This window comes from Convolutriloba macropyga, chromosome 2, assembly GCF_964194025.1.
Source record: "Convolutriloba macropyga chromosome 2, txConMacr16.3, whole genome shotgun sequence".
Taxonomy (NCBI): Eukaryota; Metazoa; Xenacoelomorpha; order Acoela; family Convolutidae; genus Convolutriloba; species Convolutriloba macropyga.
Genome location: NC_134469.1, coordinates 39,734,683 through 39,758,156, shown reverse-complemented (window position 1 = coordinate 39,758,156; position 23,474 = coordinate 39,734,683). Strand labels below are relative to the sequence as shown.

Below are 23,474 nucleotides of genomic sequence, written 5' to 3'. Positions count from 1 at the left end.
TTTGCTGGACAAATGAAATGCATGCGCGTGCAAATGAGTGTCAGATGTGCTAATTGTGTTTACTTAAGTTATGGCAGGTTCACTATTAATGGTGATTCGTGAGGGATGATAGGTTTCAAGCAATTTGTGAAAATGAGGTCCAGATTTCTCATTCTATGCGGATACTTTAGCTTTTTGATAAGGTGTTGAGATATGTAGTCGACTAGACACAATTTTGCACCTGGCATATGTTCGATTTCGAGTTGATAAGGTAGTAGTCTATCTACCCAACGAGTGAGACAGCTATTGTAAGATATATTTGAACAATTTTCCTTTAACGAGAAGTGCTCTGTGATCTGTGATAATTTTAAGTGTTTTCGGAACAAATAGTTTTTAAAATACTCAACAGACAAAAACTACACCCAGTAGTTTTTATTTCATTGAAACTGTATCTCTCTTCACAAAGGTTTAGGAATCTGTTAGCAAAAGCGATGGGTTTACAACGTCCACTGTTAACTGTTCAAGAGCCCGGCACGTGAAGCATCGCATTCAACTCGCGTTTTGAGTTGCGAATTGTTTTGACAATTTTCAGTTGCAATCGCGAGGCGATTCTTCATTTCTAGACAAAAGTTTACATATGTATCAGTCCAAATAAATTTATTGGATATTTTCGTTAAAGAACGTAACGAATGGCTAATTTGTGAAACATTTGGGATAAACTCACTTATAATGTACTAATCCAAGAAAAGAACGAAGTTTCTTTAGTGTTTTGGTGCTTCGACAGATAAAATTGCAGAAGATTTAATCTCGATCAGCGATATATCCGATTGTCAAAAATGATGTCCAGGCTAGCCAAATTCTATTTTTGCAAAATGATATTTGCGGAGATTAATTCTAAAATTTTCTTCATCAAGTCTTTTGAGACAGTTGAATACAGGTTGTTTACGATCTTCTGATCTTTGGCTAACAATTAGAATATCATCAAAAAAACAATATGTATTCTTTAGTCCTATTAAGGTGTAACCCAGGGCCTTTTGAAATTCCGCTGGCATATCTTTAAGGCCATAAATTACAGTTTGAAATCTGTACGTCACTGTCAAATCGACGCTTATTATATCAAAATTACGGTGAATAGCTGTATCGGGGTTTAGATTTAATTGACTGTAAGCGTATATAAGATGTTGAAAAATATGTTGTGCTTCGCGACGCGGAATCTTTAATCTGTTGAGAAATGGATTCGATGAGCATATCGATATTCGGCATTTGATAATTATTTCTGAGGATCGCTTGATTGAGTATTTTTGGATCAAGTGCAAGTCTTGTAGATTGGTCTTTTTTAACAGTAATTACAATTGGTGAAAAAAAAAACTTTTATCTGGGCAATTAGGAAGTTTTGTTATGTGTTTCTCATTAATGGATTTTTTAAGTTCAGTGTTTACTTTATCTTGCAAATTGATGAGTATGCGTCTCCCTTTTGGTGTCGAGGTTGTCAGTTTTTGGGAAACTTTGATTTTGCTACCTGATTTTTTGATCTTCCAATGCGAGTTATTAAATCTGGGAATTGTAAAGCTATCTTTTCATTAAATGCAAATTGTGGTGAAATTTTAGTTACTTGGTTACCTTGTTGCGATTAGCTTTTTGTGACTGCAAGTCCTAGTTGACCAAAGATATCACAACCGATGAGCGGTTTGAGGCCATCAACAACGACTGTGAAAGTAGTCGCTGAAGTATGCCAGCCGTTGCTAGTTACTGCTTTTCAAATTTTACCCTCATTGTGTATCGGTTCGTTTGAAAATATCCGCAATTGTGGTTTAATGATTTCGGGTACCCGCATTACGAATGGGTTACTGTTGACTACTTGCACCGCTAGTGAGTTATTCAAACTGCTAAAAGGATTTCTGGAGTCAACATGAAAAATTGTAGAGATATTTCAAATTTTGATGGCATGTTCAGGGGTTCAATTTTCTCGAGATCGTTGCGAACCGCAGCCATCATGTTGTCATCGCCGCTACTGTAGTCTGATCTGTAAAGTTTGGATAATGATTGGAGAAAAGTCACGGAGTCCTCGGGGTGAAGTTCGTCATTTACTGTGTTGAACGAACGTTTCTTTGTATTCTGGGTTTTCTGAGTCTTTTTTTACGACATCGTTTTGCGAAATAGTTTAACAGGCCTAAATTATTGCAAGTTTTGCCTTTTGTGAGGCATTTATCTCGTTGATCTGGGAGCCTTGGTCCCCCACAATCTGAATAATTTAGAGGAACTGGTCGGTTGCCTTGCCTATGGACGTTGTTCGAAAGGGACCAATTCGAGGAACGGGTACTGAACTGCATTCACACTTGCGGGAATGAGGCTCTCAATTTTTGCTTGAATTTGATGCTGTGGTGTCTTGTGTGCTTGAATTTAACGTCCTGAGTTCCATATTTTTGCTAAATCTAACGCTTTCCTCGGCTCTTCTGTCTGTTTAAAAGCTCCTTTTGTATTTCGGGGTGGATTAAATTAGAAATGAAGACGTCTGTGATCAAAGTTTCTGTTTTGATTTCAAAATTACAGCCAATTTTCAGAGATTTTCAGCCAATGAGTTTTCCATAGAAATACGTTTTTCTAGAATTTTAAGGAAAATTAAGGAAAACCTGTCTGTCAAAGGTTATGTTTTGGGTCTGATGAATGCGTCTTCTGTGGTTTTCCAAAAATCGGCCGTATTGAGGATGTCTATCACTATTTGATGATTCTTGCTGTTGAGGATTCTGCGCCCCTCCACGCCAATGCTGAGATAGAGAAGGAAGACTGTCTTTCGGTCGGCCAGTGGCCATGGTTTATCTCCGCACATTATTTCTATTTTCGATGAGTCTTAGTCATTTGTTTCGCCAATTCTTCTTTTGTGCATTTTGGGCATTGCGTTCCCGTTCTGGTTGTGCTGAAGATCCGATGATTAGTTTCTTCGTATATCGGCTCCAAGGGAAGTTCTACCATTTTGGTTTTCGGGCCAAGAAGTGTATCAAGGATAATGTTTTCCTTGGCGAGCAATAGTTTGTACTGTACCGCCCAGTTTTCCCATCTGAGAGGTGGCTCGGGTGTAGGTTCATCCCTGCAGGCGTCAATTCTTAGTGGAGCTCTTTTGTTTGCTGAGTGCGCCATGTCGCCATGTGCTGAGTGCGCCATTTTACTAAAATACTGTCGACTTTGTCAAACCAAGACACGCTTTCAATTTGTGATTGCATTTCGCTAGGCAAAATGTTTACTGATTTTTGCGCTTGATTTTGCGAAGCGGAATTAAACAAATTAAGGCAACTGATAATGAATTGAGAAATTAAGAAGATTGAATTTAAGTAGTCGTCAACAAACAAAGTCAGGTGGACAGACGTGTCTGATCACGAAGCGGGAAAGAACAGTCAAAAGAATGAAAGGCAAACTAAAGGCAGGAAACGTGAAATAATGACTAAAGTAAATGAAGGATGAAGGGCAAAGTAAAATAAGAACCTAATTAAGGCACCGGCACCGTATATAATTTAACTGTACTAAGAAAAATGAATGATTGACATTTATTGCACATGTATCACACACTCACTTGAATGAGAAAAAAATTGTACATATAGGACATTTTTTTGAATAAAAGTAACAACATTTACAAAACTAATACTTGATCCCCGGTTAAATATATAACAATTTATTTGCTGGTTATAATAGCTAATAATATGTACTAAAATATAACGTGAGTTTGTTGAGTTCGAGACTTTAATCAGAGCTTTCTTGAATTTCAGCTTCATAAACTGTCATTGAAATGACATCTTTCTAGAGGGTTGGGCTTCTATGGTCCGCTCAATAACGCAACCGCGGGTCAGGAGGCCAAACCGTTCCGATAACTGGCGAAATACTTGGTTCTTCTGTGACTTGCTACGCAGTGGATTGAACCATTTCTACCACCGAAACTTTTGGAGGTTGAAAAGTTTCAATGTCGCCTGCTCTTCGTGGTCTCTACGGAGGAAGATTTTTCCGAAGATTGCGTCAAAGCATATTGAGTCACCAGACGAGAAAATTACGACAAAAAGGGGCGGAAATCAAAAATTCATTAGTTCTTCCGAAAAAAAATTGAAAAAAGTGGACAAATCATCAGCAATCAATTGAAATCATTTTAAGAAACAACGCCAGAAAAGCACTTAGTACTGGCGTCAGTAAGAATACACATTGAAATCACAAAAAGGTTAACAGGTAAATCTAAAATTCAAAAGTTAATTGAAAACAGAAACCACAAGCCATTATTAACACCTTACAACATCGAATACGATCATTTAGGCAAATGTGCTTTTCCATAGTCAGCCAGTTATCCGATTAAGATGAGACAACAAAAAAGTCGACAAAACTCAAACACTCACGCATATTTCATGAGATCAGAGAGTGGAATTCATAATAATCGATAGCAGCGCAAGTATGAATTTCAAAAATAGCATATACGCACTTTTATGGCACATACATTCACTTAGAAAGAAATCCGGACCACATCAAGAGAAAAACGGATCTGCACGTATAGAAAAAAATATCTCCAAGAACCAAAAATTTGTTCCAACACAAAATTTTCGCTGGAATTCAGAACGAGTTGCTCCATTCTCTAGCGTTATTGAAATCTCTATTGAAAAATTGGTTTCCTATTTAAATCGAGTAAAAAAGCGAAGTGATCTAGAAAAAACACATCACCCAATATAGTTCAAATCATATGGACTGTAGACAGCTACGATGAGGTCAAGGATACCCTCAATACCCTCATACATCACTTCGCAGCAACTACAAACAGGAAATGAAAACAAAAGTTAAGAAAGCATACAATCGCTCAAAAATGACACTGAAATGTTTTTACAAAAATGGGTTTAACGGATTTAAATTAGGAAAAAACTATCAAAACCGCTTTCGCTTTTCCAAATAGTTTTTCCAGATAGTACAGATTCAACTATCCCTCCTTTCAGTTTATGAGGGTTTTCTGAGCGAGTTTTAAGGCAGTTGGCAGGCGATCTACAGACAGTTTGGGCTTAAAATAATTTATGTGGACGGGTTTTTCCGAAAAAAGTGTACATTAGAAAAGAAAACAGCCAAAATTTTTGGCAAAAATATTAAACCCAAAATTCAAGCCTATCGTACCATAGTAAAAATTGAAGCCATTATTGTCAATAAGCGCATTTTAATCATTTTTTGCAAAGTAAAACAAAATTAGAGAAAAAGGCGTGAACAACAGTACTGGACGAAGTTGACTAAAACTTCAAACCCTAATAACTCCTCAAAAACGGCGAAAATCAGAAACAACTCTTCAGATCTATATTCCAAATTTAACAATTTTTCTAATGAGACAACTCACAACTCGGTATGATATCGATTGGCTATAGCTGACTGTACAAAAAAGCAGTTGAGTATATATGTACGGAAGCGAAAGCTGTTAAGGAGCCAAGTTATTTAATTTTCTAAAGGTCTCTGGCTGGGAAGTGGATTTCAAGCACAGCAATTTACTCAATGAAAAGAGGATAAAAAACAACAGCACCTTCTACGTAGACAAGAAATTGTTGAAATTGGTGAAAAAATCATTTGGGTGAAGTCGAATTCCTTGATCACGTCAAGAAATGATTTAATAATTTCATCTAATATTTCAAAACACTGATGGTTAAGAACAAGAAGACGAGCAATCATTTGCAGTAGTTTGTCCGGGTCGAGGTGTCACCGCTAAAAATCGCTAAAAGATGTAAGATTTGCGGTGAATTTGAGTAAAAGTGTAAGATTTGCGTTCAATGCGATGAATGCGGTGAAAAACTTTTAAGCGGTGAAAAATTTTTTCTCACCGCTTAAGCGGTGAAAAAAATTTTCAGCGCTACCAGCAGAATGCGGTGAAAAAGAAAATTTTCACCGCTAAATCTTAAAAATATTCACCGCTAATTTCAACGTTTATCTTAAATTTACAGGAAATATCAATAAATTAAGTGACAGATGGCGCAGTAGACTAACAAGTTGATCATATGCAGGAGGTGAGAGGTTTGAACCCGTGTAGGGCAGTTTCTTTTTTGTAAGAAATACGGTGAACGCGGTGAAAAAAAATTTCACCGCTTAAAGCGCAAAAATTCATTGCATTCAACGCTAAAAGAAGCGGGCGCTTTGCGGTGAAAAAAGTTTTTTTCACCGCTATTCACCGCTAATCTTACTTTTTTTGGACCAAACCTCGACCCTGGTGTGTTTGCGAGCGCAATTACAAGGACAAAGGTTTCAGAAAAATGAAATGTTTGAAATGTTTGAAAAGACATGTTTGGAAAGCTGAGTGTTTTAGCATAAAAGTATGTCAAATTAAAATTAATTTAGTTTAATCTACAATAAATCACGAACCTAATAACTTCCAGTACCATAACATTAAAAAAACCAGTTATCACGAGCCGAAATAAATTCGGATTAGAGGACGAAAACTTTTACAACATGATTCAACTAATATAACAAGCATTGCGAGCAATTCACCACAATAGCTGCAAAAGCGACTTAAAGCTGTACAATATGAATAGCCACAGATACAGAATTGAGTTGATGGAGTTATCAACGCCCCTTAAAACTATTTAAAAAGATTAGAACGATAAATCAATATAGTTTGTTCATTTTCATAATACTCACAATTTTTTCAATGACATCTTATTTCACATATGAGTGCCTTTGACATTAAACTTGCTCATTTTGAACACGCAAACACGCAAATTACCAAAAAGTTTTTGTTAGGGAATGCATCATGGGGGCAAATGCCGCCGCTACTGAGAGGAAAAAGTGAATCAATATACACTATGGTACCAAAAAACAACGTACACCTGAAGATTTTGAAAAACGCGTTACAAACACCAAATAAAATAACAATTTGAATTCAAATTTGTTCATTAATAATGCCTCGTTACACATTTAGCTCTTTTAACGTCTAGCAGATGGTTTGTATATTTTTCATACAGGTTTCTCACGAGTTCATCGTCAATGTCGTTCCAAATTTCAGCCACATTTTTTCTAAATTTTACCAAAAAACAGTCTGTATTTGTAATCGCTGCTTCAAAATTGCCCATAAATTGTCAATAGGATATAGATCTCGATTTTTTGCTGGCCATTATAATATCTTTCACTCCTTCTTTTTGAAAAAGTTGCCAATAATCTTCGATTTATGCACAGAGCATTATCTTGGTGAAAAATAGTGTCCAGCAAATGCATTTTTCAGCAAATGCAAAAAACAGGCAGCATTTAGCTTGTTTGGACACATAACAAGCATTTCCCGTCCATCTGATCGTATTGCACTTCAAAACATAAGTGATCGTTTGTCCGAACTCAAATTTTTTGTGTTTCTTCCAAGAAATCTTGTTCCGTTTCTTTGAAAAACTCGAACAATTCCGTCACTGGAGATGCGCACTTGCTTTTCTTCCTCAAACTTACTTTTCTGCATCATTTCTTGAAAAAACATCAGATTTTTAAAAATTCGCCGAACTGTATCTCTGGAAATTGTATCGTAGCAAGAGAAAGCGTTATGAGCCACTCTAATGCGCTCCAGTGAGGTTTTGTGATCTTTCAGAACATCATTAATTAACTTTTTTTCCGATTTTTTTGAAAATTTTGGGGGTCTTCCAATCGATTTGTGAGCCACATAAATGTTATTTTTAAGTAACGTTTTAATGCGTACTGTGCACTGGATCTTGATTTCAAGTTGAGTTGCTTTTGTATTTTTGTCCATGAAAATCCGACATCTCGTAGGGTAACAACTTGGCAAACAGTGAAAGAACAAAGCGGTTCAACTATCTTTTCTGTTTAAGCGGAGAAAGTGAGAATGAAATTTTTCTTAAAACTTCTAACTTTCACACCTTTTTCACGCCTTACTGCAAATCATGCTTATGAAGCACGAATCATGGTGGAGGACAGTGAATGGGTAAAAACTGACTTAAATAACATTGTTATGGGACGTAGATAAAGTCTCATAGCCAAATTTTTCATGGATCGAGCCATACTCTTTTCGAGGGTTGAGGCAAATTATCTTAATGCGTACAGCCAATTTAATTTAATAGGTAAAGCCAAATCATCTTAATAGGTCAAACTAAATTATTCTCATGGGTCAAGCCATATTCTTCTCATGGATCGAGCAATAACCTTTTCATCAATCTGCACCAAGTTTAGTAGGCCAAATGTGATTAAATTGTTTTTTGTCTCACCAGTGCAATCTGTGTGTGTCCCATCAGTAGTGTTGAATCCTACATCACACTTGCAGTGGTAGCTTCCATATGTGTTCACACATGTCGAATTAGCCCCACATAGCTCAAAGTCCCCAGACACTTCACACTCGTCAATATCTGCAAAACGCATTTGCATACCTGGGATCTGTTCTCTCATTGCGTTCGTTTGAAAAACTAATCCGCAAATACAGTTAAAACAAGAACAATTAATGATTGATTAAAAATACATCAAAAATACAAGAAATACAAACTATTACTACGCCGATCAGAAGATATATAGTCGTAGCAGTAAGTTGAGACGTAGAAAAGTTTCAAAGATCAGTATTAAAAAATAAAACATGCAGATATATCGCAATATTGATACTAAGATGCCTGCCTAGAGTTCATCGAATGTTCGCTTGAGTTTCCACTTGGGGAAAATTGTTCGCTGTAAACACCACAAATATAGAACATAGCATAGAACCGGCAAATATGACATAGAACCGGCAAATATGACCGAAAACAGCCACCATTGACGGTTTTGACGCATATCGGGATTGAAACAGAAAAGGAAAAAATTGATAAAATTGGCAGAATATATTTCTAAATGTCAAAAAGTGTTCTACTTTGCAGTGCAGTTTTAGATAGATTCTAAAATTATACTGAAATCAGCTTTTTAACTGAAGGCATATAAACCTAACACTATTGACAGTTAGTAAATGCTCTAATGGACTTCGATAACCTAATGCACGCCGACTAAATGACCAGGCTTTACCGTTTATCCCGTTTTTGATTTTGTTCTAGTGACCTCCGACCGCATTCACTGCATTGCGTTCGACCGCATTCACTGCATTGCGTTCGACCGCATTCACTGCATTGCGTTCGACCGCATTCACTGCATTGCGTTCGACCGCATTCACTGCATTGCGTTCGACCGCATTCACTATTAACCTCGACCGCATGCTCCATTGACCTCGAACGCATTCACTGCAGAATTAAAAATCTATTTAGTTGAAACTGTGAGGAAAGTCCGAGTTAAACGTGAAAATCGTGACGTATGTAAAACAAAAAGCGTGATCAAAAAGTACAGCGAATTTAAAAAAGTCCTGATATACAATTCAGCAAATTATCATTGACTAAACACAGAACTAGAACTAGAAAAGACTAAAAATGGATTGGAAACAGTAAAAGAAAAACATTCGTAAATCACAAAAACTGAAAAACATTGAAAATAAAAACCAAAAAGCAGCATATGAACAAAAAAAATGACAAGCTAGAAAGCGAATTGTTGTTCAAGCAAAATTTTGTCACTATACTTTAACACTGTAATGAAAAAATTCCCCGCCGAAAAATCACTCGCGCTTCAGCTCCACATCCTGTTTTGGCGTCACTTTCAAAACCATCACTTTCCTTTAAAGACTTCAAAAAATCATGAAAATATGTGAAAAAACTTAGACGAAAGACTCGAAGTAAACTTGAACTTAAAACCTAACGAAACACTAACTAAACTAGTTCAAAAATTGTTTCATTACATCAATTAAATTGAAACAGCAAACGAAGTAATCAAATTAGAAATAGAAGCGAAAAAAAAGTAAGATATTAAGTTCTTGGAAATTTTTCACAAGTTTCCAAGCAAATGAAAAGATTTAAAGAACAAAATCTAATCGAAAAAATTTTTTCATAGCATTCTCTAAAACTTGACAAAGCTCAAAAAATGCTTCAAGGCACACTAGGAAACACAGTTTTTATGTAATCAATGAGAACCCAGCTGACATCCTTAAAAACTCAAAAACACTTCAAATATGAGAAAAAATAAAACTATAGAACAACTTCATAAATTGTAGTTTTAATTTAAAACAATCTGGCCTATCGAACTATTATTTTTCCCCTCAGTAGCAGAAAATTTATAAAGATGTAAATGAAGATTTGTAAATATGATGCCTTGTTGTTTATGTTTTCAAGGTTGCATTAGACAAGATTCCAACAGTTCCGGTTGCAAGTATATTGCCAGATTAAAAAATGAAATAGAAGCACCGCATTTATTTGATTAAATTACGGGAATGTTTGGTTGTTTGCTTTTCTTTTTTTTGGGTTTTCTGAAAGCTGAACGTACGCTAAAAATTTGCAGTGGCAAGCCAGACGTGTATTTAGACCTTTATAAATCAAATGCATTTGAAAACAAGAGAACAAACATTCAGCAAACAGGAGACAATTTCAATGAAACCAGTCGTTTCTACAAACACTTAATCACACAACAAATCATCTAATAAATCGTTACTAAAAATCCTAGTTTAAAAATCACTCGACTTGCAATTTTAACAAAAAAATGTGTGAGTATTTATCAAAGGAAAAAAATCGTGTGATTTTCAGAGTGCAGTAAAAATTATTTCAAGCGAAGCAAACAAGAGACAATTCTATCGAAACCAGTCGTTTCTACAAACGCTTAAGCACACGACAAATTATCTAATAAATCGCTACGAGAAAAAGATCCTCGTTTAAAAATCACACGACATGAATTTTTAACAAATAATTGTGTGAGTATTTATCATGGGAAAAAATCGTGTGATTTTCAGAGTGCAGTAAAAATTATTTCAACCGAAGTAACATCTCTTCTTCAATTGTAAGTACTTTCGAGGCAATAAATTTTTGCTCTCGGGGACAACTTTTTTGCTAATTTTGTTTGTGAACAAACTATTTTTCTTTTTTCTAATGCTTTTTAGCATTGCGAGTAATTTTTGAGCATTGCATAATAAGAGTATTTCTATTACAAGTGCTTCTGACGTTTTTCAAGAATTATTACTGGTCAGAAACTGAGAAGCACCGAGAAAAATCACATTTCCCAAATTTTTTGGAAAATCTTCAGTGCTTCTTAAGTCTTTAAAGACTATTAGAGAAGTTAAAAGAAGAGAGAGTGCTCGCAAACTGAATCATTCAGCGGTTTAATAATGAAAAAAACATCTAATTGCATGAGCAAAAAATGGAAATTTTGATGATCACTTTATCGTCTTTTCGTTCTCCAATCGTTTACCCTTAATTTGAAACTCTTTGAAAATTTTTAAGTAAATTGTAAGGTGAGGCCAATTAGAAACTTCGCGATGAATGAAGGTCTGAAACACGATGACACGGCCCAATTTAATATAATAAAAAAGTAAGCAATTGAAAGTATGTGAAATCTGAACTCACCATTTTAGTGAAAAAAACATCAGTTTAACTTGAAACAAATATTTCAGTTAATGGCTACGACTGGTACTGCGATTGACTTACTTGAAGTGACTTGATATTGGCATTTCCCCCATCCAATAAAGTTTGAAGGTTCTAATAGCTCAAAAATTTACTTTTTCAAACAAATCAAACAGTTTTATAGGTAACCTTTGGAGCGAAAAGCCCAGAATTCTGATTCGCGAAGCTCTTCAGAAATCAAGGAGACGGGTGCACAAGCGTTAACCCATTTCAACATCTTTTGGAACACCATGCTGCTCAATTTTTCTATACGCTTTAATTGCAATAATTGAAGGGTGAATCAGATCTGACCTTAAAATACTTTAGTAAAAATGTTACTTAAAGGTTTAAGATCATATGTGAGATCACCAAGTAAGTCCCCCAAACAAATTTGAGTCTTAGAAAAAGTGGTAATGTGATGGAAGAATAAGATTACCTTGACAATTGGCACCCGACTCGGAGTGAAATCCGACCTCACAAGTACAGTTGTGTGAGCCAATGGTATTGTTGCAGATGGAGTTGATCCCACAGATTGATACCTCCATCACACACTCGTCATAATCTAAAGCACCATCAAATAAAATTATAAAGAAAACACGAAATATTGATAAAAATGAGCAAAAACAAAATATTCCGACCCCTGCATTCAAGATAGCTATTTTTTGCTATTCAGAAAAAGTTTGAAAAAATCTTGAAAAAACTAGACAATTTTTCAATCTTGACAAATTCCTCAAAAACAATGTCCAAAATTGTTATTAAAAAATTCTACATTTTATAGTCTGTCAAATTCTTCAGAGGAAATTACTCTACAACTACAATAAGCGTTCATTTCGGTACACATTAAATAATTAAACCGCAAATTTGACAGAGCGTGTAATTTCATTCCGTTTTGCTAGGTTATTAAATGTGATTTAGAAACTTTGCGGAATTGGGTTAAATTCAAAAGCAAAGCTATTCCGAAAGAAAAACCGAAAACCGCAAAATTAACAATTCCGAAAACCAGGCCGCAAACCTCGTATCCTCAATGTATCTCAAGTCCATTCTAATATTAGCTGAATTCCGCGTTTAAGCATGCAATATTATTTCTAAACAAAGTTCTTATAAATAAAATAAAGCATCAAATCTCAAAAGTGATTTATGGAAATAACTTTAAAGGATATCAGTATTTTCCGGTAATAGGACTTTTCTCAAAATTTTAACTCAAAATTAAGCGTCAAAATAGCCAAAAAACAAAAATGTAAAAATTAATGTTAAACATTTTGGAAATTATAACCCTCATTGTAGAATTTTTTTACACAAATTGTGGCATTAATTTACTGGATTTGGTAATCAGATTGTGTTTGAGAACACAACGCAATTCCTTAAAACTAGGAAAATCCATTAAGGCACCAATCAAGCTGCAAAGGATGTAGCTTAATTTCGGAAATTGAATGTAATCGACCACCAGGATGGGAAAATGAGTCAATTTCATTTCAGGTCTATCTTTGCGGTGTAATTATATTAGATTCATTCACCATTTAACTTCATTGGACAATTATAAAAAAGTGTTTACAGATAATGATCTACCACAAAAACAAATTAGCCACAAAAACAAAAATGCAAAATTTAATCCCACATTGTGAAAATTAGTTACCCTCATTGTAGAATTTTTTTACACAAATTGTGGCATTCATTTACTGGATTCGGTAACCAGATTGTGTTTAAGAACACAACGCAATTCCTTAAAACTAGGAAAATCCATTTGTGCACCAATCAAGCTACAAAGGATGTAGCTTAAATTCGGAAATTGAATGTAATCGACCACCAGGATGGGAAAATGAGTCAATTTCATTTCAGGTCTATGTTTGCGGTGTAATTATATTAGATTCATTCACCATTTAACTTCATGGGACAATTTAAAAAAAGGGTTTACAGATAATGATCTACCACAAAAACAAATTAGCCACAAAAACAAAAATGTAAAATTTAATCCCACATTGTGAAAATTAATTACCCTCATTGTAAAACTTTTTACAAAAATTGTGGCATTCATTCAATGGATTCGGTAACCAGATTGTGTTTAAGAACACAACGCAATTCCTTAAAACTAGGAAAATCCATTTGGGCACCAATTAAGCTACAAAGGATGTAGCTTAAATTGAAATTGAATGTAATCGACCACAAGGATGGGAAAATGAGTCAATTTCATTTCAGGTCTATATTTGCGGTGTAAATATATAAGATTCATTCACCATTTAACTTCATGGGACAATTATAAAAAAGCGTTTACAGATAATGATCTGCCACAAAAACAAAATTGTAAAATTTAAAAACACATTGTGGAAATTAATTACCCTCATGGTAGAATTTTTTTACACAAATTGTGGCATTCATTTACTGGATTTGGTAATCAGATTGTGTTTGAGAACACAACGCAATTCCTTAAAACTAGGAAAATCCATTAAGACACCAATCAAGCTGCAAAGGATGTAGCTTAATTTCGGAAATTGAATGTAATCGACCACCAGGATGGGAAAATGAGTCAATTTCATTTCAGGTCTATATTTGCGGTGTAATTATATAAGATTCATTCACCATTTAACTTCATGGGACAATAATAATAAGCGTTTACACATAATGATCTGCCCCTCTCAGTCACATTTTTCACTTAATTGTCTACCAAATGAGGTGGAGATAGGAAAATTTCAAAATTTCAAATACCGAAAAAAAATTGGCATATGAGTAGAAAAATTGTTATAAGCTGGAACCACTAAATGAATTTAGTACAAACACATTAGAAGGTAAATGAGAACTACGAAAAATATAAAAAAAACAGTAACAACAAAATGAAACAACAATGAAACAGAAAAACAACAACAAAAACAACAACAACAGCAACAACAACAACAACAACAACAATAGTTAGGTAATCATAATCACTATTATTCTTAAAAGTAATTAAGCTTCAGATAAAAACTAACCCGATTAAATTACTTTGTACTGCACTAAAAAGCAAAAATAATCATTGCCCAATGAGAGCAGGTGAAAAGTTGACAAAAAGAACAGAGTTCAAAAATAAAAAAATCAGAACAACCATACGCTTCAAATTTCACAAAATATTCACATGTAAATAAAGAAAAGCCGAAAATACCTATCATTAGTAAAACCAAATCACAAGACTACAAAATAAGGAAGGATACGGGAAGAATTCCAAAGTTCACAAACAATTGAAAACAAACTATTGACTCAAACGATTCTTTATGTTCACCTGACATCATTTGAACATCAATGGGGCCTCAGTTTGAAATTACTTTGTACAAAAATACTAGTAAAAAGCTGCAAACAAATAAGACATCCAAAAGGATGGAACCTGTCATTAGGGAGACTAATCTAGAAGTTGACAGAACTATCAAAAAGTTGCAAAAAATCACCAATTATTATCTCAAAACAAATATATCGAAAGTCATTAAAACAATTAAGTATCAACTGACATCATTAATGCTAGTCACCTTTTCAGGAAGCTTAATGGATCTGTGATTAAATATTTTTAGTCAGAAAACTACAAAAATTAGACAGCAGAGGGAAAAACTCAGAGGTAAATTAGACAGCAGAGGTAAATTGTTTTAAAAAATTACCTTTCGTTAAAAAACTTTTTATTAAAACCATACACACCATAAGCATGGGATCTGAAACTATTTGAAATTTGATACAAAAACTTCAACATCTGTACTTGATTTATCAGACAAGCGAATAAAGAGCACCCCGATGAAATCCGGATAATTTTGGACTGTAAAATTCACGAGACCAAAAAAAGCGTATTTGTCCTCAATTTTAACGCAAAACTTTGATAGAAAGCAAATTTAAAACATCAAAAAAGGTTCATATTGAAAAATATAGAAAAATTGTAGGAGACTGCAAAAATCAAAAATCTAAAAGATTGCAAAAATCTAAAAGATTGCAAAAATCAAGTTTCTACAACACTGTCACAGGAAGCGCTAGTAAAACAGTCCTCATTTGCGAACTTAGTTCAAAATGTTTGGTTTGCCTTTCTTAGGTCTACTTCCGGCGAAATTGGACAAAGTGGTCTAAAGAAGCAAATTTAGCGCAATGTTTCATAAAAAGCCTGAATATTTATAAGTTTTGCATAAAGAAATTTGACCAATAGGTCAGAAACTCTTCTCTATCTTTGAAAGGAAAACCAAACACACAGTACTTATTGTTTCAAAAATAATTTAGCAAAACTGATGCAAACTTGAGCAAAAATAACGGAAAAAGTGCGCAAAATAATGCGAAATCAGTCGAATGCTCAAAATCACTCACAACTCTCTACGATGACTATATTGATCGGCAAAAATTGACTGGACAAAAAACAATTTGAGCATAGATTTCCACTACCACTAAGGTGGGGTGAAAACAAAAACGAAAATACTATTTAGACATTTAGACAATCAGTGTACACGAACGATACCCAGTGAAATTGATCTTGGTACACCTTAATAATACATATTAAAAAAATCTAGCAAGAACTCAATTAGGAGATATAGCCGGTACATAGCAGGAATAGCTGCGAAATAGACTTAAGTGCCGTAAATTACAGATAGACACAGATACAGAAATGGTTTTCAAAAAAGTAATGGCGGCCACCTTAAAAACTTTAACTCAATGGGGAAGTGTCATTGAGAGCATTTTTGGGTCCAAAATTTTTTGACCACGGAAATAGTCGAACTGCTCTCCCTGGTGTAAGAATCAGAATAATTAACCACTCGACTGCCACGGCATTTTCTCGGATTATCTTATAAACGATTTTTTTTCAGCAAGACATAATTTCTGAATGCAAGCAATTTAGGTCACGCAAAAAAAGCAAGAAACCAAGCGTGAAAAAGTAACTGAAAAATTTCAACGAATAAATGTAAAATGAAAAATAACGTCAGACAATGAAAAAACCAAGAGTGATAATGCTGCACCTAGCTTACAGCTGTGAAAATAATTCAAACGTTGTCTTTAGTATAGTGTGTACATAGCTACATACATTGTTATATAGTGTGTACATTGTGTACAAACATCAGTTTGTTCCTCAATCATGCTTTTCTCTTGTGATCCATTTTTACATGTTAAATTATCAGTGATAATAAATCGGTGATGTTTGCAGGAGAAGGTACGCTCAATTGGTGACCGATAAGCTAACGGAAGCTGAAATTTCCGATTTTTCGTGGAGATTCTTGACTATTGTCGACAAATCTTGATAATTTTTCCTCAATCTTATAATATCGAACTAAATCTTGTTTATTAGTGCTTTTTAAATTTCATAAATTGAAATGTCTTGCCGTCATGGTTAGTTCTTTCTTAAAATCATTAAAATCTTGCCAAGATTTTTTCTTGATACACCTGCAAAGATCTTGCACGTTTGTACATATCTATGTAAATGTCAAGATGTAGGCAAGATTTGCCAAGTCTTAGTATTCTTATAAAGGTGTATCAAGTGTCATTTCATCGGGCACATTTGGTAGTTGGGGGTCTAACCAGGCAAAACTAGTGAAAATTGATTTGAACCAGCATCTCTTACTTGCAGGCCTAGGGTGCAAAACCATTACACTAAATGATCTTAAGGTCTCGACCTCGGGCATCTCATATAACCCATTGCATTGTGCTTTGTTGTTCCTCAAGGATTCATCTCTCGAGCCGAGTATACGAGCCAAGTATACGTTGAACAAGAAGAGTTTTGTGTCAAGCTTACCTTATGCTATCTAAATTAGTCTCTTCTATCTCTCAACATTTTAGTAATTGAGAAACATGGATCCCATACCGGCAACGATGTGAACAGGATGAGATAGTGCTCCCTTGACGATGTCGACTCCACAACTCCTCACAAATCTAACTTGCACTTTGTAGTCATGTCCATTCAATAGCTCATCTGTCACAGCCCTCAGCTCATATATGTTGGGCAAATCAGTTTCAAAGGCCATCTGGTCGTTGAGGAACACCTCGAACAACCCACCCACTCTGTATTCCCACTGTATGTTGATGGTGATATTGGGGTTGTGGGATAAAATGACATTGTCCGCTTCCAAAAAGCCTAAAAACAAAAACACAGACAATATTAAGAGATTCAAAAAACTGCTCTTTCTTCGTTTTTGTTCTCGCTTCTAAATACCGTTTTTGGCTATGACGATACCAAAGCCGACCGAAACAACATATGATCGACTTTCGCTTGCTAAAATTTTGGTGGATTTATGCTCTCGTTCAAACAGTTCGCAAGAAAATCAAAATGGGATATAATCCTTCGAATCTTTCACGATTAGAAAGAAGTCAAGAAGACCGAAACATTGTATGATCAACGGTCAAGCATGTAAGAGTGTGAATCCTAACTTGGAATACTCTTCTAAATAAATTAGTTAGATACTCTTTCCCTATATAAGATGGTATCATATTTCAAGAAGAGTGAAAAAATAAGAGGAAATGCACTGATATAGAGACAAAGAAGAAGCCTTATAAGACTAAACCGTGGTTAGACACAAATCAAACTTTATATTTGCGGTTAGACATTGAACAAATTGAATTCTATATCTCTGATTATAATGACCACTAAATACTTTTTACTGCTGCAAGCCTCATTCAAGTTTAAGATTTTTTGATCTGCCACACAAAAATTACATCAAGGTGATTCAATTTAAATACATTGCGAAAGAAACTTAATATGATAACTCTCATCTTTCGTATGTTTTTGTTAAATCATTTATAAGGTCCTATGCTGATGCTGTGGCTAAGCTTAGCTATGAGAGAACTGAGTAATTGATGCACATACTTTTTTAAAAGATCTTTAATGCAATCTTTGCTAAGCGCTATTTCGAGAGCGAGTTCGGTAAAAACTTTGTTTTCTACACAAAGATTTATTAGAAAAGATTATTAAAGCAACTAAAATGCAGCGGTCAGGGATAAAACTTTGAACATCATATATCAGATAGCTATAGATTTTTAGCATTGTCATGCCTAACAAGAGGTTAAGATATTTTAGCATTCACTCAAGAAGTGAAACCCAAAGAATGTTCTTGAGTAAAACAAAAAGTTTGCATAAAAAAGAAACACGTTTAAAATAATTCCTTCCAAATTCGTTCGAGAGCAATTAAAAAATCAAATACAAGCATCGAAAACAAAGACTCGTCTGCGCTTCATAGGAAACAAGACCAAGCCAATAACAGGTTTGCAGCAGACACCAACAGATTTGCGTCAGCTAAAAATACCTCAATGTCCTAAAAAGACAAGCACATGGCAAGACTAAAATGAATGCCTCAAATTTCGATCAAGAGTAGGGAAATAAAATCGACGCCGACTATAATTAATTGACAATTCATATATTCAACATATTTAGAGCAAGATGCAGTGCAATAGATTATTGACTCCGATTTCTTGCCTTTTTCTCTTGACCTGAACAACATGTAGTACTGACTGATGCAGAAAAAACATACCCGGCAGATTGTCAAACAATATGAGCCATTGATTCCCAAAACCCTAATCGTGATTGAAAAAAAAAACAGAAAAATGGAAAAGATTGATTGTTGTACAAAGTAGATTCAAAAAGCAAACTTTTTGTTTCATTTTGAAGTTAGAAATACTCCTGTTTCATAATGAGAATTTTTGTACAAAAAATAAATTCAAAAAGTGAAATTTTTATTTAATTTTGCAGTTAGACATACTCCTGTTTCATTTTTGTACAAAATATATTCAAACAGCAAACTTTTTTATTTCATTTTGCAGCATACTTCAGTTCGATAATGAGAGAAAATAAGGGCCAGTATCAATAAAGCATGGAACTTACTAAAAAAAATAAAAATTACTTTATATAATAGTAATAAAACAAAGTTCAAGTTCGGGAATCTAAAATTGAGCTTCATCGGTTTATACTGTTTCTATTTCTGATTTCGCTTTTCGGTATCGACTCTCTTCATTTTAGAATCTTCTGCTGAGCATCTGCTGATTAAAAGCACTTTGAGCAGAATGAGAGAAGAGTGAAACTAGCCTAGAGGAGTCAAAAAGATTTCACGCAAAATGTTGAACAAGCTGTGAACAAAGGTAAAGCAATTTTATTCGACGTAGTAAAAAAAACGAAGCAGGACAATTCCTGGCCTGCAATTGAAAAAATTTTCGTTGACTTAATAAAAACTAAACCAATAATGGATTATGAAGGCATTGGGAAACCCATTTAAAAACAATCCGATCCTAAAAATTGAAATACAGTAAAAAATCAAAGCCATATTGCCGCATGTGAACAGAAAAAACACAAGAGAGAAATCGAATTTCTATTCAAACACCGTTTTCTCACTCTACTTTAAAAGTGCAGTACAACAATTCCACGCTGCAAAATCACTCACTTTTCCGCTTCACTTCCTGGTTCTGCTTGACCAAAATCATCACTTCAATTTGATTTCAAAAAGCATCAAAAAAGGTGAACAGATCTTTGAGAACAAGACATCGAGTTTGAATCAATACAATTCAAATTCTTTGATTTTTAGATAAAATGGGCCCTTTTTAACAGCCGGCTAAGATGAGGGCGGACATTAGTCATTTCAAATGGCTTTAAAATCAAAGGATGAAATCAGTTAGAACGCACTTTAGTGTAGAAAAAGAGTAGAAGAGCATCGGAATAAAGTCAAAGAACTGAACTCTGTAAAAAGTGCAAAACAGCTGCGATTCCAATAACAGCATCGGCTATTTTAATTGTAATTGGTCAGATTTTGATACAACTATTTGTCTCCATTGATTATAGAATTGACCGCAACTTATGGAAAAGAGCTTTCGACATTTTCAGCTTAAAAAGTGACGAGGCCAAGTTTCTAATTCTCACGCAAGCATGGTGAAACAGTACTGAAGGCTCAAGAAGAAATATCTACGAACTCATCTTAACGGTTATTTCAGTTTCCAAGGCGAAGTAACACCTACTTAAGAAACTGACTCACTAGAACTAAAACAAAAAATGCTATATGCATATTTATTCCAAAGAACTACTTAGACTTGTTTTAAATGTGCTAGCCTTGAGTCACATTCATTATTCAGCTTTTTGCAACGATTTTTTAAAACAGTTTGATAAAACTACTACTGAACAAGAAAAATCGAATTGATAAAAACACCTATTATTCAACTGCCGCAAACATTATATGCACACAGGAGACCGGAACTAGAGCCGAACAGGCGCATAGCCAAACCCTTAAATTTGATTGGCCAAATTATCTGATTGGTACAAATGTAAGAAAAGGCGAGAACTAATTAGTCACCGCTTTATTATCTGTGGTGTGAGATCGGGTAGCACTCCAGGTCAATAACATAAGATAGCTGACAGATCGCCCTAAAATAGCCGCAATAGCTTCATAGACCTGCAGTCTCAAAACGATGGCAAAAAAGACAGACAAAAAAAAAGAAATTTCTTTTTTATTAAATGCTGACATGTTATATTTTGATTACGAATCTGCTTAACTTATTGCTGCTTCCATTAGCTGCTCTCAAATACCCTTCAATTAGTGACATGCACTCACTTGACCCTATATCTTTGAATTAAAGTAAAGTCTATTTCAGAGTGAGGAAGCCATTAAAGTAAAGTCGTTTTCAGGGTGAGGAAGTCACGAGAGACCGAAAACTTAATCACGCGAATGAACAAAAAACTCCCTCTGCTAAGGGTAAACAATGAGGTCCCACACGAAATTAAGTTGAGATTCATGAGCGAATGAACAAAAAACAGATTTGAAATGATTGACGTCATTTGACGACGAAATAAAAAACATAGCAGGACAAGTCCTGACCAACAATTCAAAGAATATTCATTGACTAAGTAAACAACCAGAACTAGAATGGACTATGACTGGATTGAAAAAACCATTTAGAAACATATCTGATCAAAACAATGAAAAAAACGGTAAAAGCCGAGGTGAAGTTGAGCCAGAAAGCAAATTTTTGTTCAAACACCGTTTTCTCACTCCACTATAAAATTAGCGAAATGTCACGTCGCAAAACCAGTCGCTTCTTACTGTTTCGGCGTGACTAAAATCATCACTTCAATTTGACTTGAAAAATATCAAGTGTGTGAACATACCTTTAAAAAACATATCTTTTCAATTCTAAGAAAATTCAGTTACTAAAATAGACCTAGAATGGATTATGAATGGATTGAAAAAACCAATTAGAAAAAAAACCGGACAAAAAATTAAAAGAAAAACACTAAAATCGAAGTCAAATTGCCGCATGTAAAAAAATCAAAATCAAGAAAGCGAATATTTGTTCAAACACCGTTTTCTCACGATGCTTTTAAATTAGAATGAAAAAAGTTCACGCAACAAAACCACAAGCTTTTGCGCTCCGCTTCCAGTTTTGGCGTAACCAAAATCATCGCTGCAATTTGACGTCAAAAATCATGAAAACGTGTGAACAGATCTTAAAAAAGACAACGCCCCAATACAATTCAAAACTCTTTGAATTGTAGAAAACCAAGAGAAGGCCAATAATAGCCTCAGCTATCGCTGTGGGGCTATTAAAAAAGTCGTCAGCTCAACTGGGCGTTAAGAGCAACACATAAGAACAACAGATTTACAGACTACATTGACACCAAAAATAGGAAAAATTGGTTGTCCCTCAAAAATTTGGTATTTCAATAATTATAAAACTACAGACGTTATTCTGGCAGGATAATTGATCTCTTGGCAATCAAAGATTGCAATATTGTGCCAATCAAACTTATACGTTCATTCTCACTAACACCGCTTCCACAAGAAATATAAAAGCAACAGCTTTATAAAAAAAAACGGACATAAATCTAATCTCAATAAAATGCTTGCAACTTCATCTCGTCTTCATCTCGCCTAAAAGCGGTGTATCCGGATGACAAGACCCTAAATGAATAAAGTCAGATGACGAGAACAGGAAACCAGATGTACGATCAAGTAAACAATGCAGCATATACTCATATGACTCCTGGTTAAATTGAGCGAAGCAGCATTATCAGCTCAGAATTTGGAAGCGAAAAAGCTCTAAGAAAGGAAGTAGTTGTTTGGAGACTATTAATAATTGTTCACCGACCGAAGAAGATATGGTGCAATCAATGAAACAATAGACAAATGTCGGACGGGTTGTTCTGAAATAACTGTCGAGCGATAAAAGCAAGACCAAAAAAGTTCTTTGTGATCTAAACTTGTCAAATCTTGGTCTGTGGAGTGTAAACTGTTTATCATGGCGTGAATAAAACTTAAAAGTTAAAATTTTTGATAGTTGTTGGGTTGACGCTATATGTATCTTCGTGCTTTCGAAGTGATTTAATATTTCTAACTTACTATTCATTGACAAATACTGTTAACATTTTACACTGCCAAGTTTTGAATTATAGTACTCCATTATTTCTTTCTGGCTCGGAATTCAGTGTTTTTTAGTTTTATTTCTCAATTTTTTCTTTAACCCGTTTTCTGGGAATATTTGGGGTCATTTTGACACGTACAAGTGTATTAATACTGAACTGGTAAACTAAAAAAAAAATCAAACCCAGGATTACAATCCTAGAAATTTAAAAAACTGTTGATTTTCTTTTATGCTTCCACGATTTGAATTGGATGACTCAACACAGCTTTGAGCTAAAGTCATAAACTTACTTGTGCACACAGTTCTGAATGTCAGTCCACTTCTCATGCCGTATGCAAATGAGGAGGCAGAGAAGTTATAGGCAGTTTCTTCCTGCAGGTCCCCAACTGTCACCTCACCACTCACGTTCTCCCCCACGCGTATTCCAGCCAGGAACAGATCGTGGTGAGGGATGCCATACCCGTTCAGCACTTTGAGTGAGATGTTGCAGGGGTTCTGGGCAACCACTTCGATTGCAGGGAGGAAGTCTAAAATCGTAATTAACTCTAAAACACGCACGAGCAATTTTTAAAATGCCTAAAATTAGCTGTGCCAGAGTAATTAATGTGTACAAGAAAAAACGAAAGTGATAGAATGAAGGAAAATGGGACAGCAAAAAGAAAGAAGGGAGAAAGTACAAGAACAGCGAGATAGTGCACCTTTAGGGTCTTTTACACTTCAAATTTTGTTTGCTGGATTCTTCTGTATTAAAAAAACTTTCGCACAGTGAAACTTTGACAA

The 23,474-nt window shown here is 34.8% G+C and overlaps 1 protein-coding gene across 1 annotated transcript in view; it reads right to left on the bottom strand.

Moving 5' to 3' along the window:
- LOC142334899 (uncharacterized) overlaps positions 1–23,474 on the bottom strand; it is a 42,455-nt gene that overhangs the window by 2,285 nt on the left and 16,696 nt on the right. Inside the window, exons 4-7 of the mRNA XM_075383227.1 lie at positions 22,985–23,221; positions 17,167–17,436; positions 11,821–11,946; positions 8,166–8,303 (exon numbers count right to left, since the gene is read on the bottom strand). Coding sequence (XP_075239342.1) covers positions 8,166–8,303; positions 11,821–11,946; positions 17,167–17,436; positions 22,985–23,221 — 771 coding nt within the window. The remainder of the gene's footprint in view (positions 1–8,165; positions 8,304–11,820; positions 11,947–17,166; positions 17,437–22,984; positions 23,222–23,474) is intronic.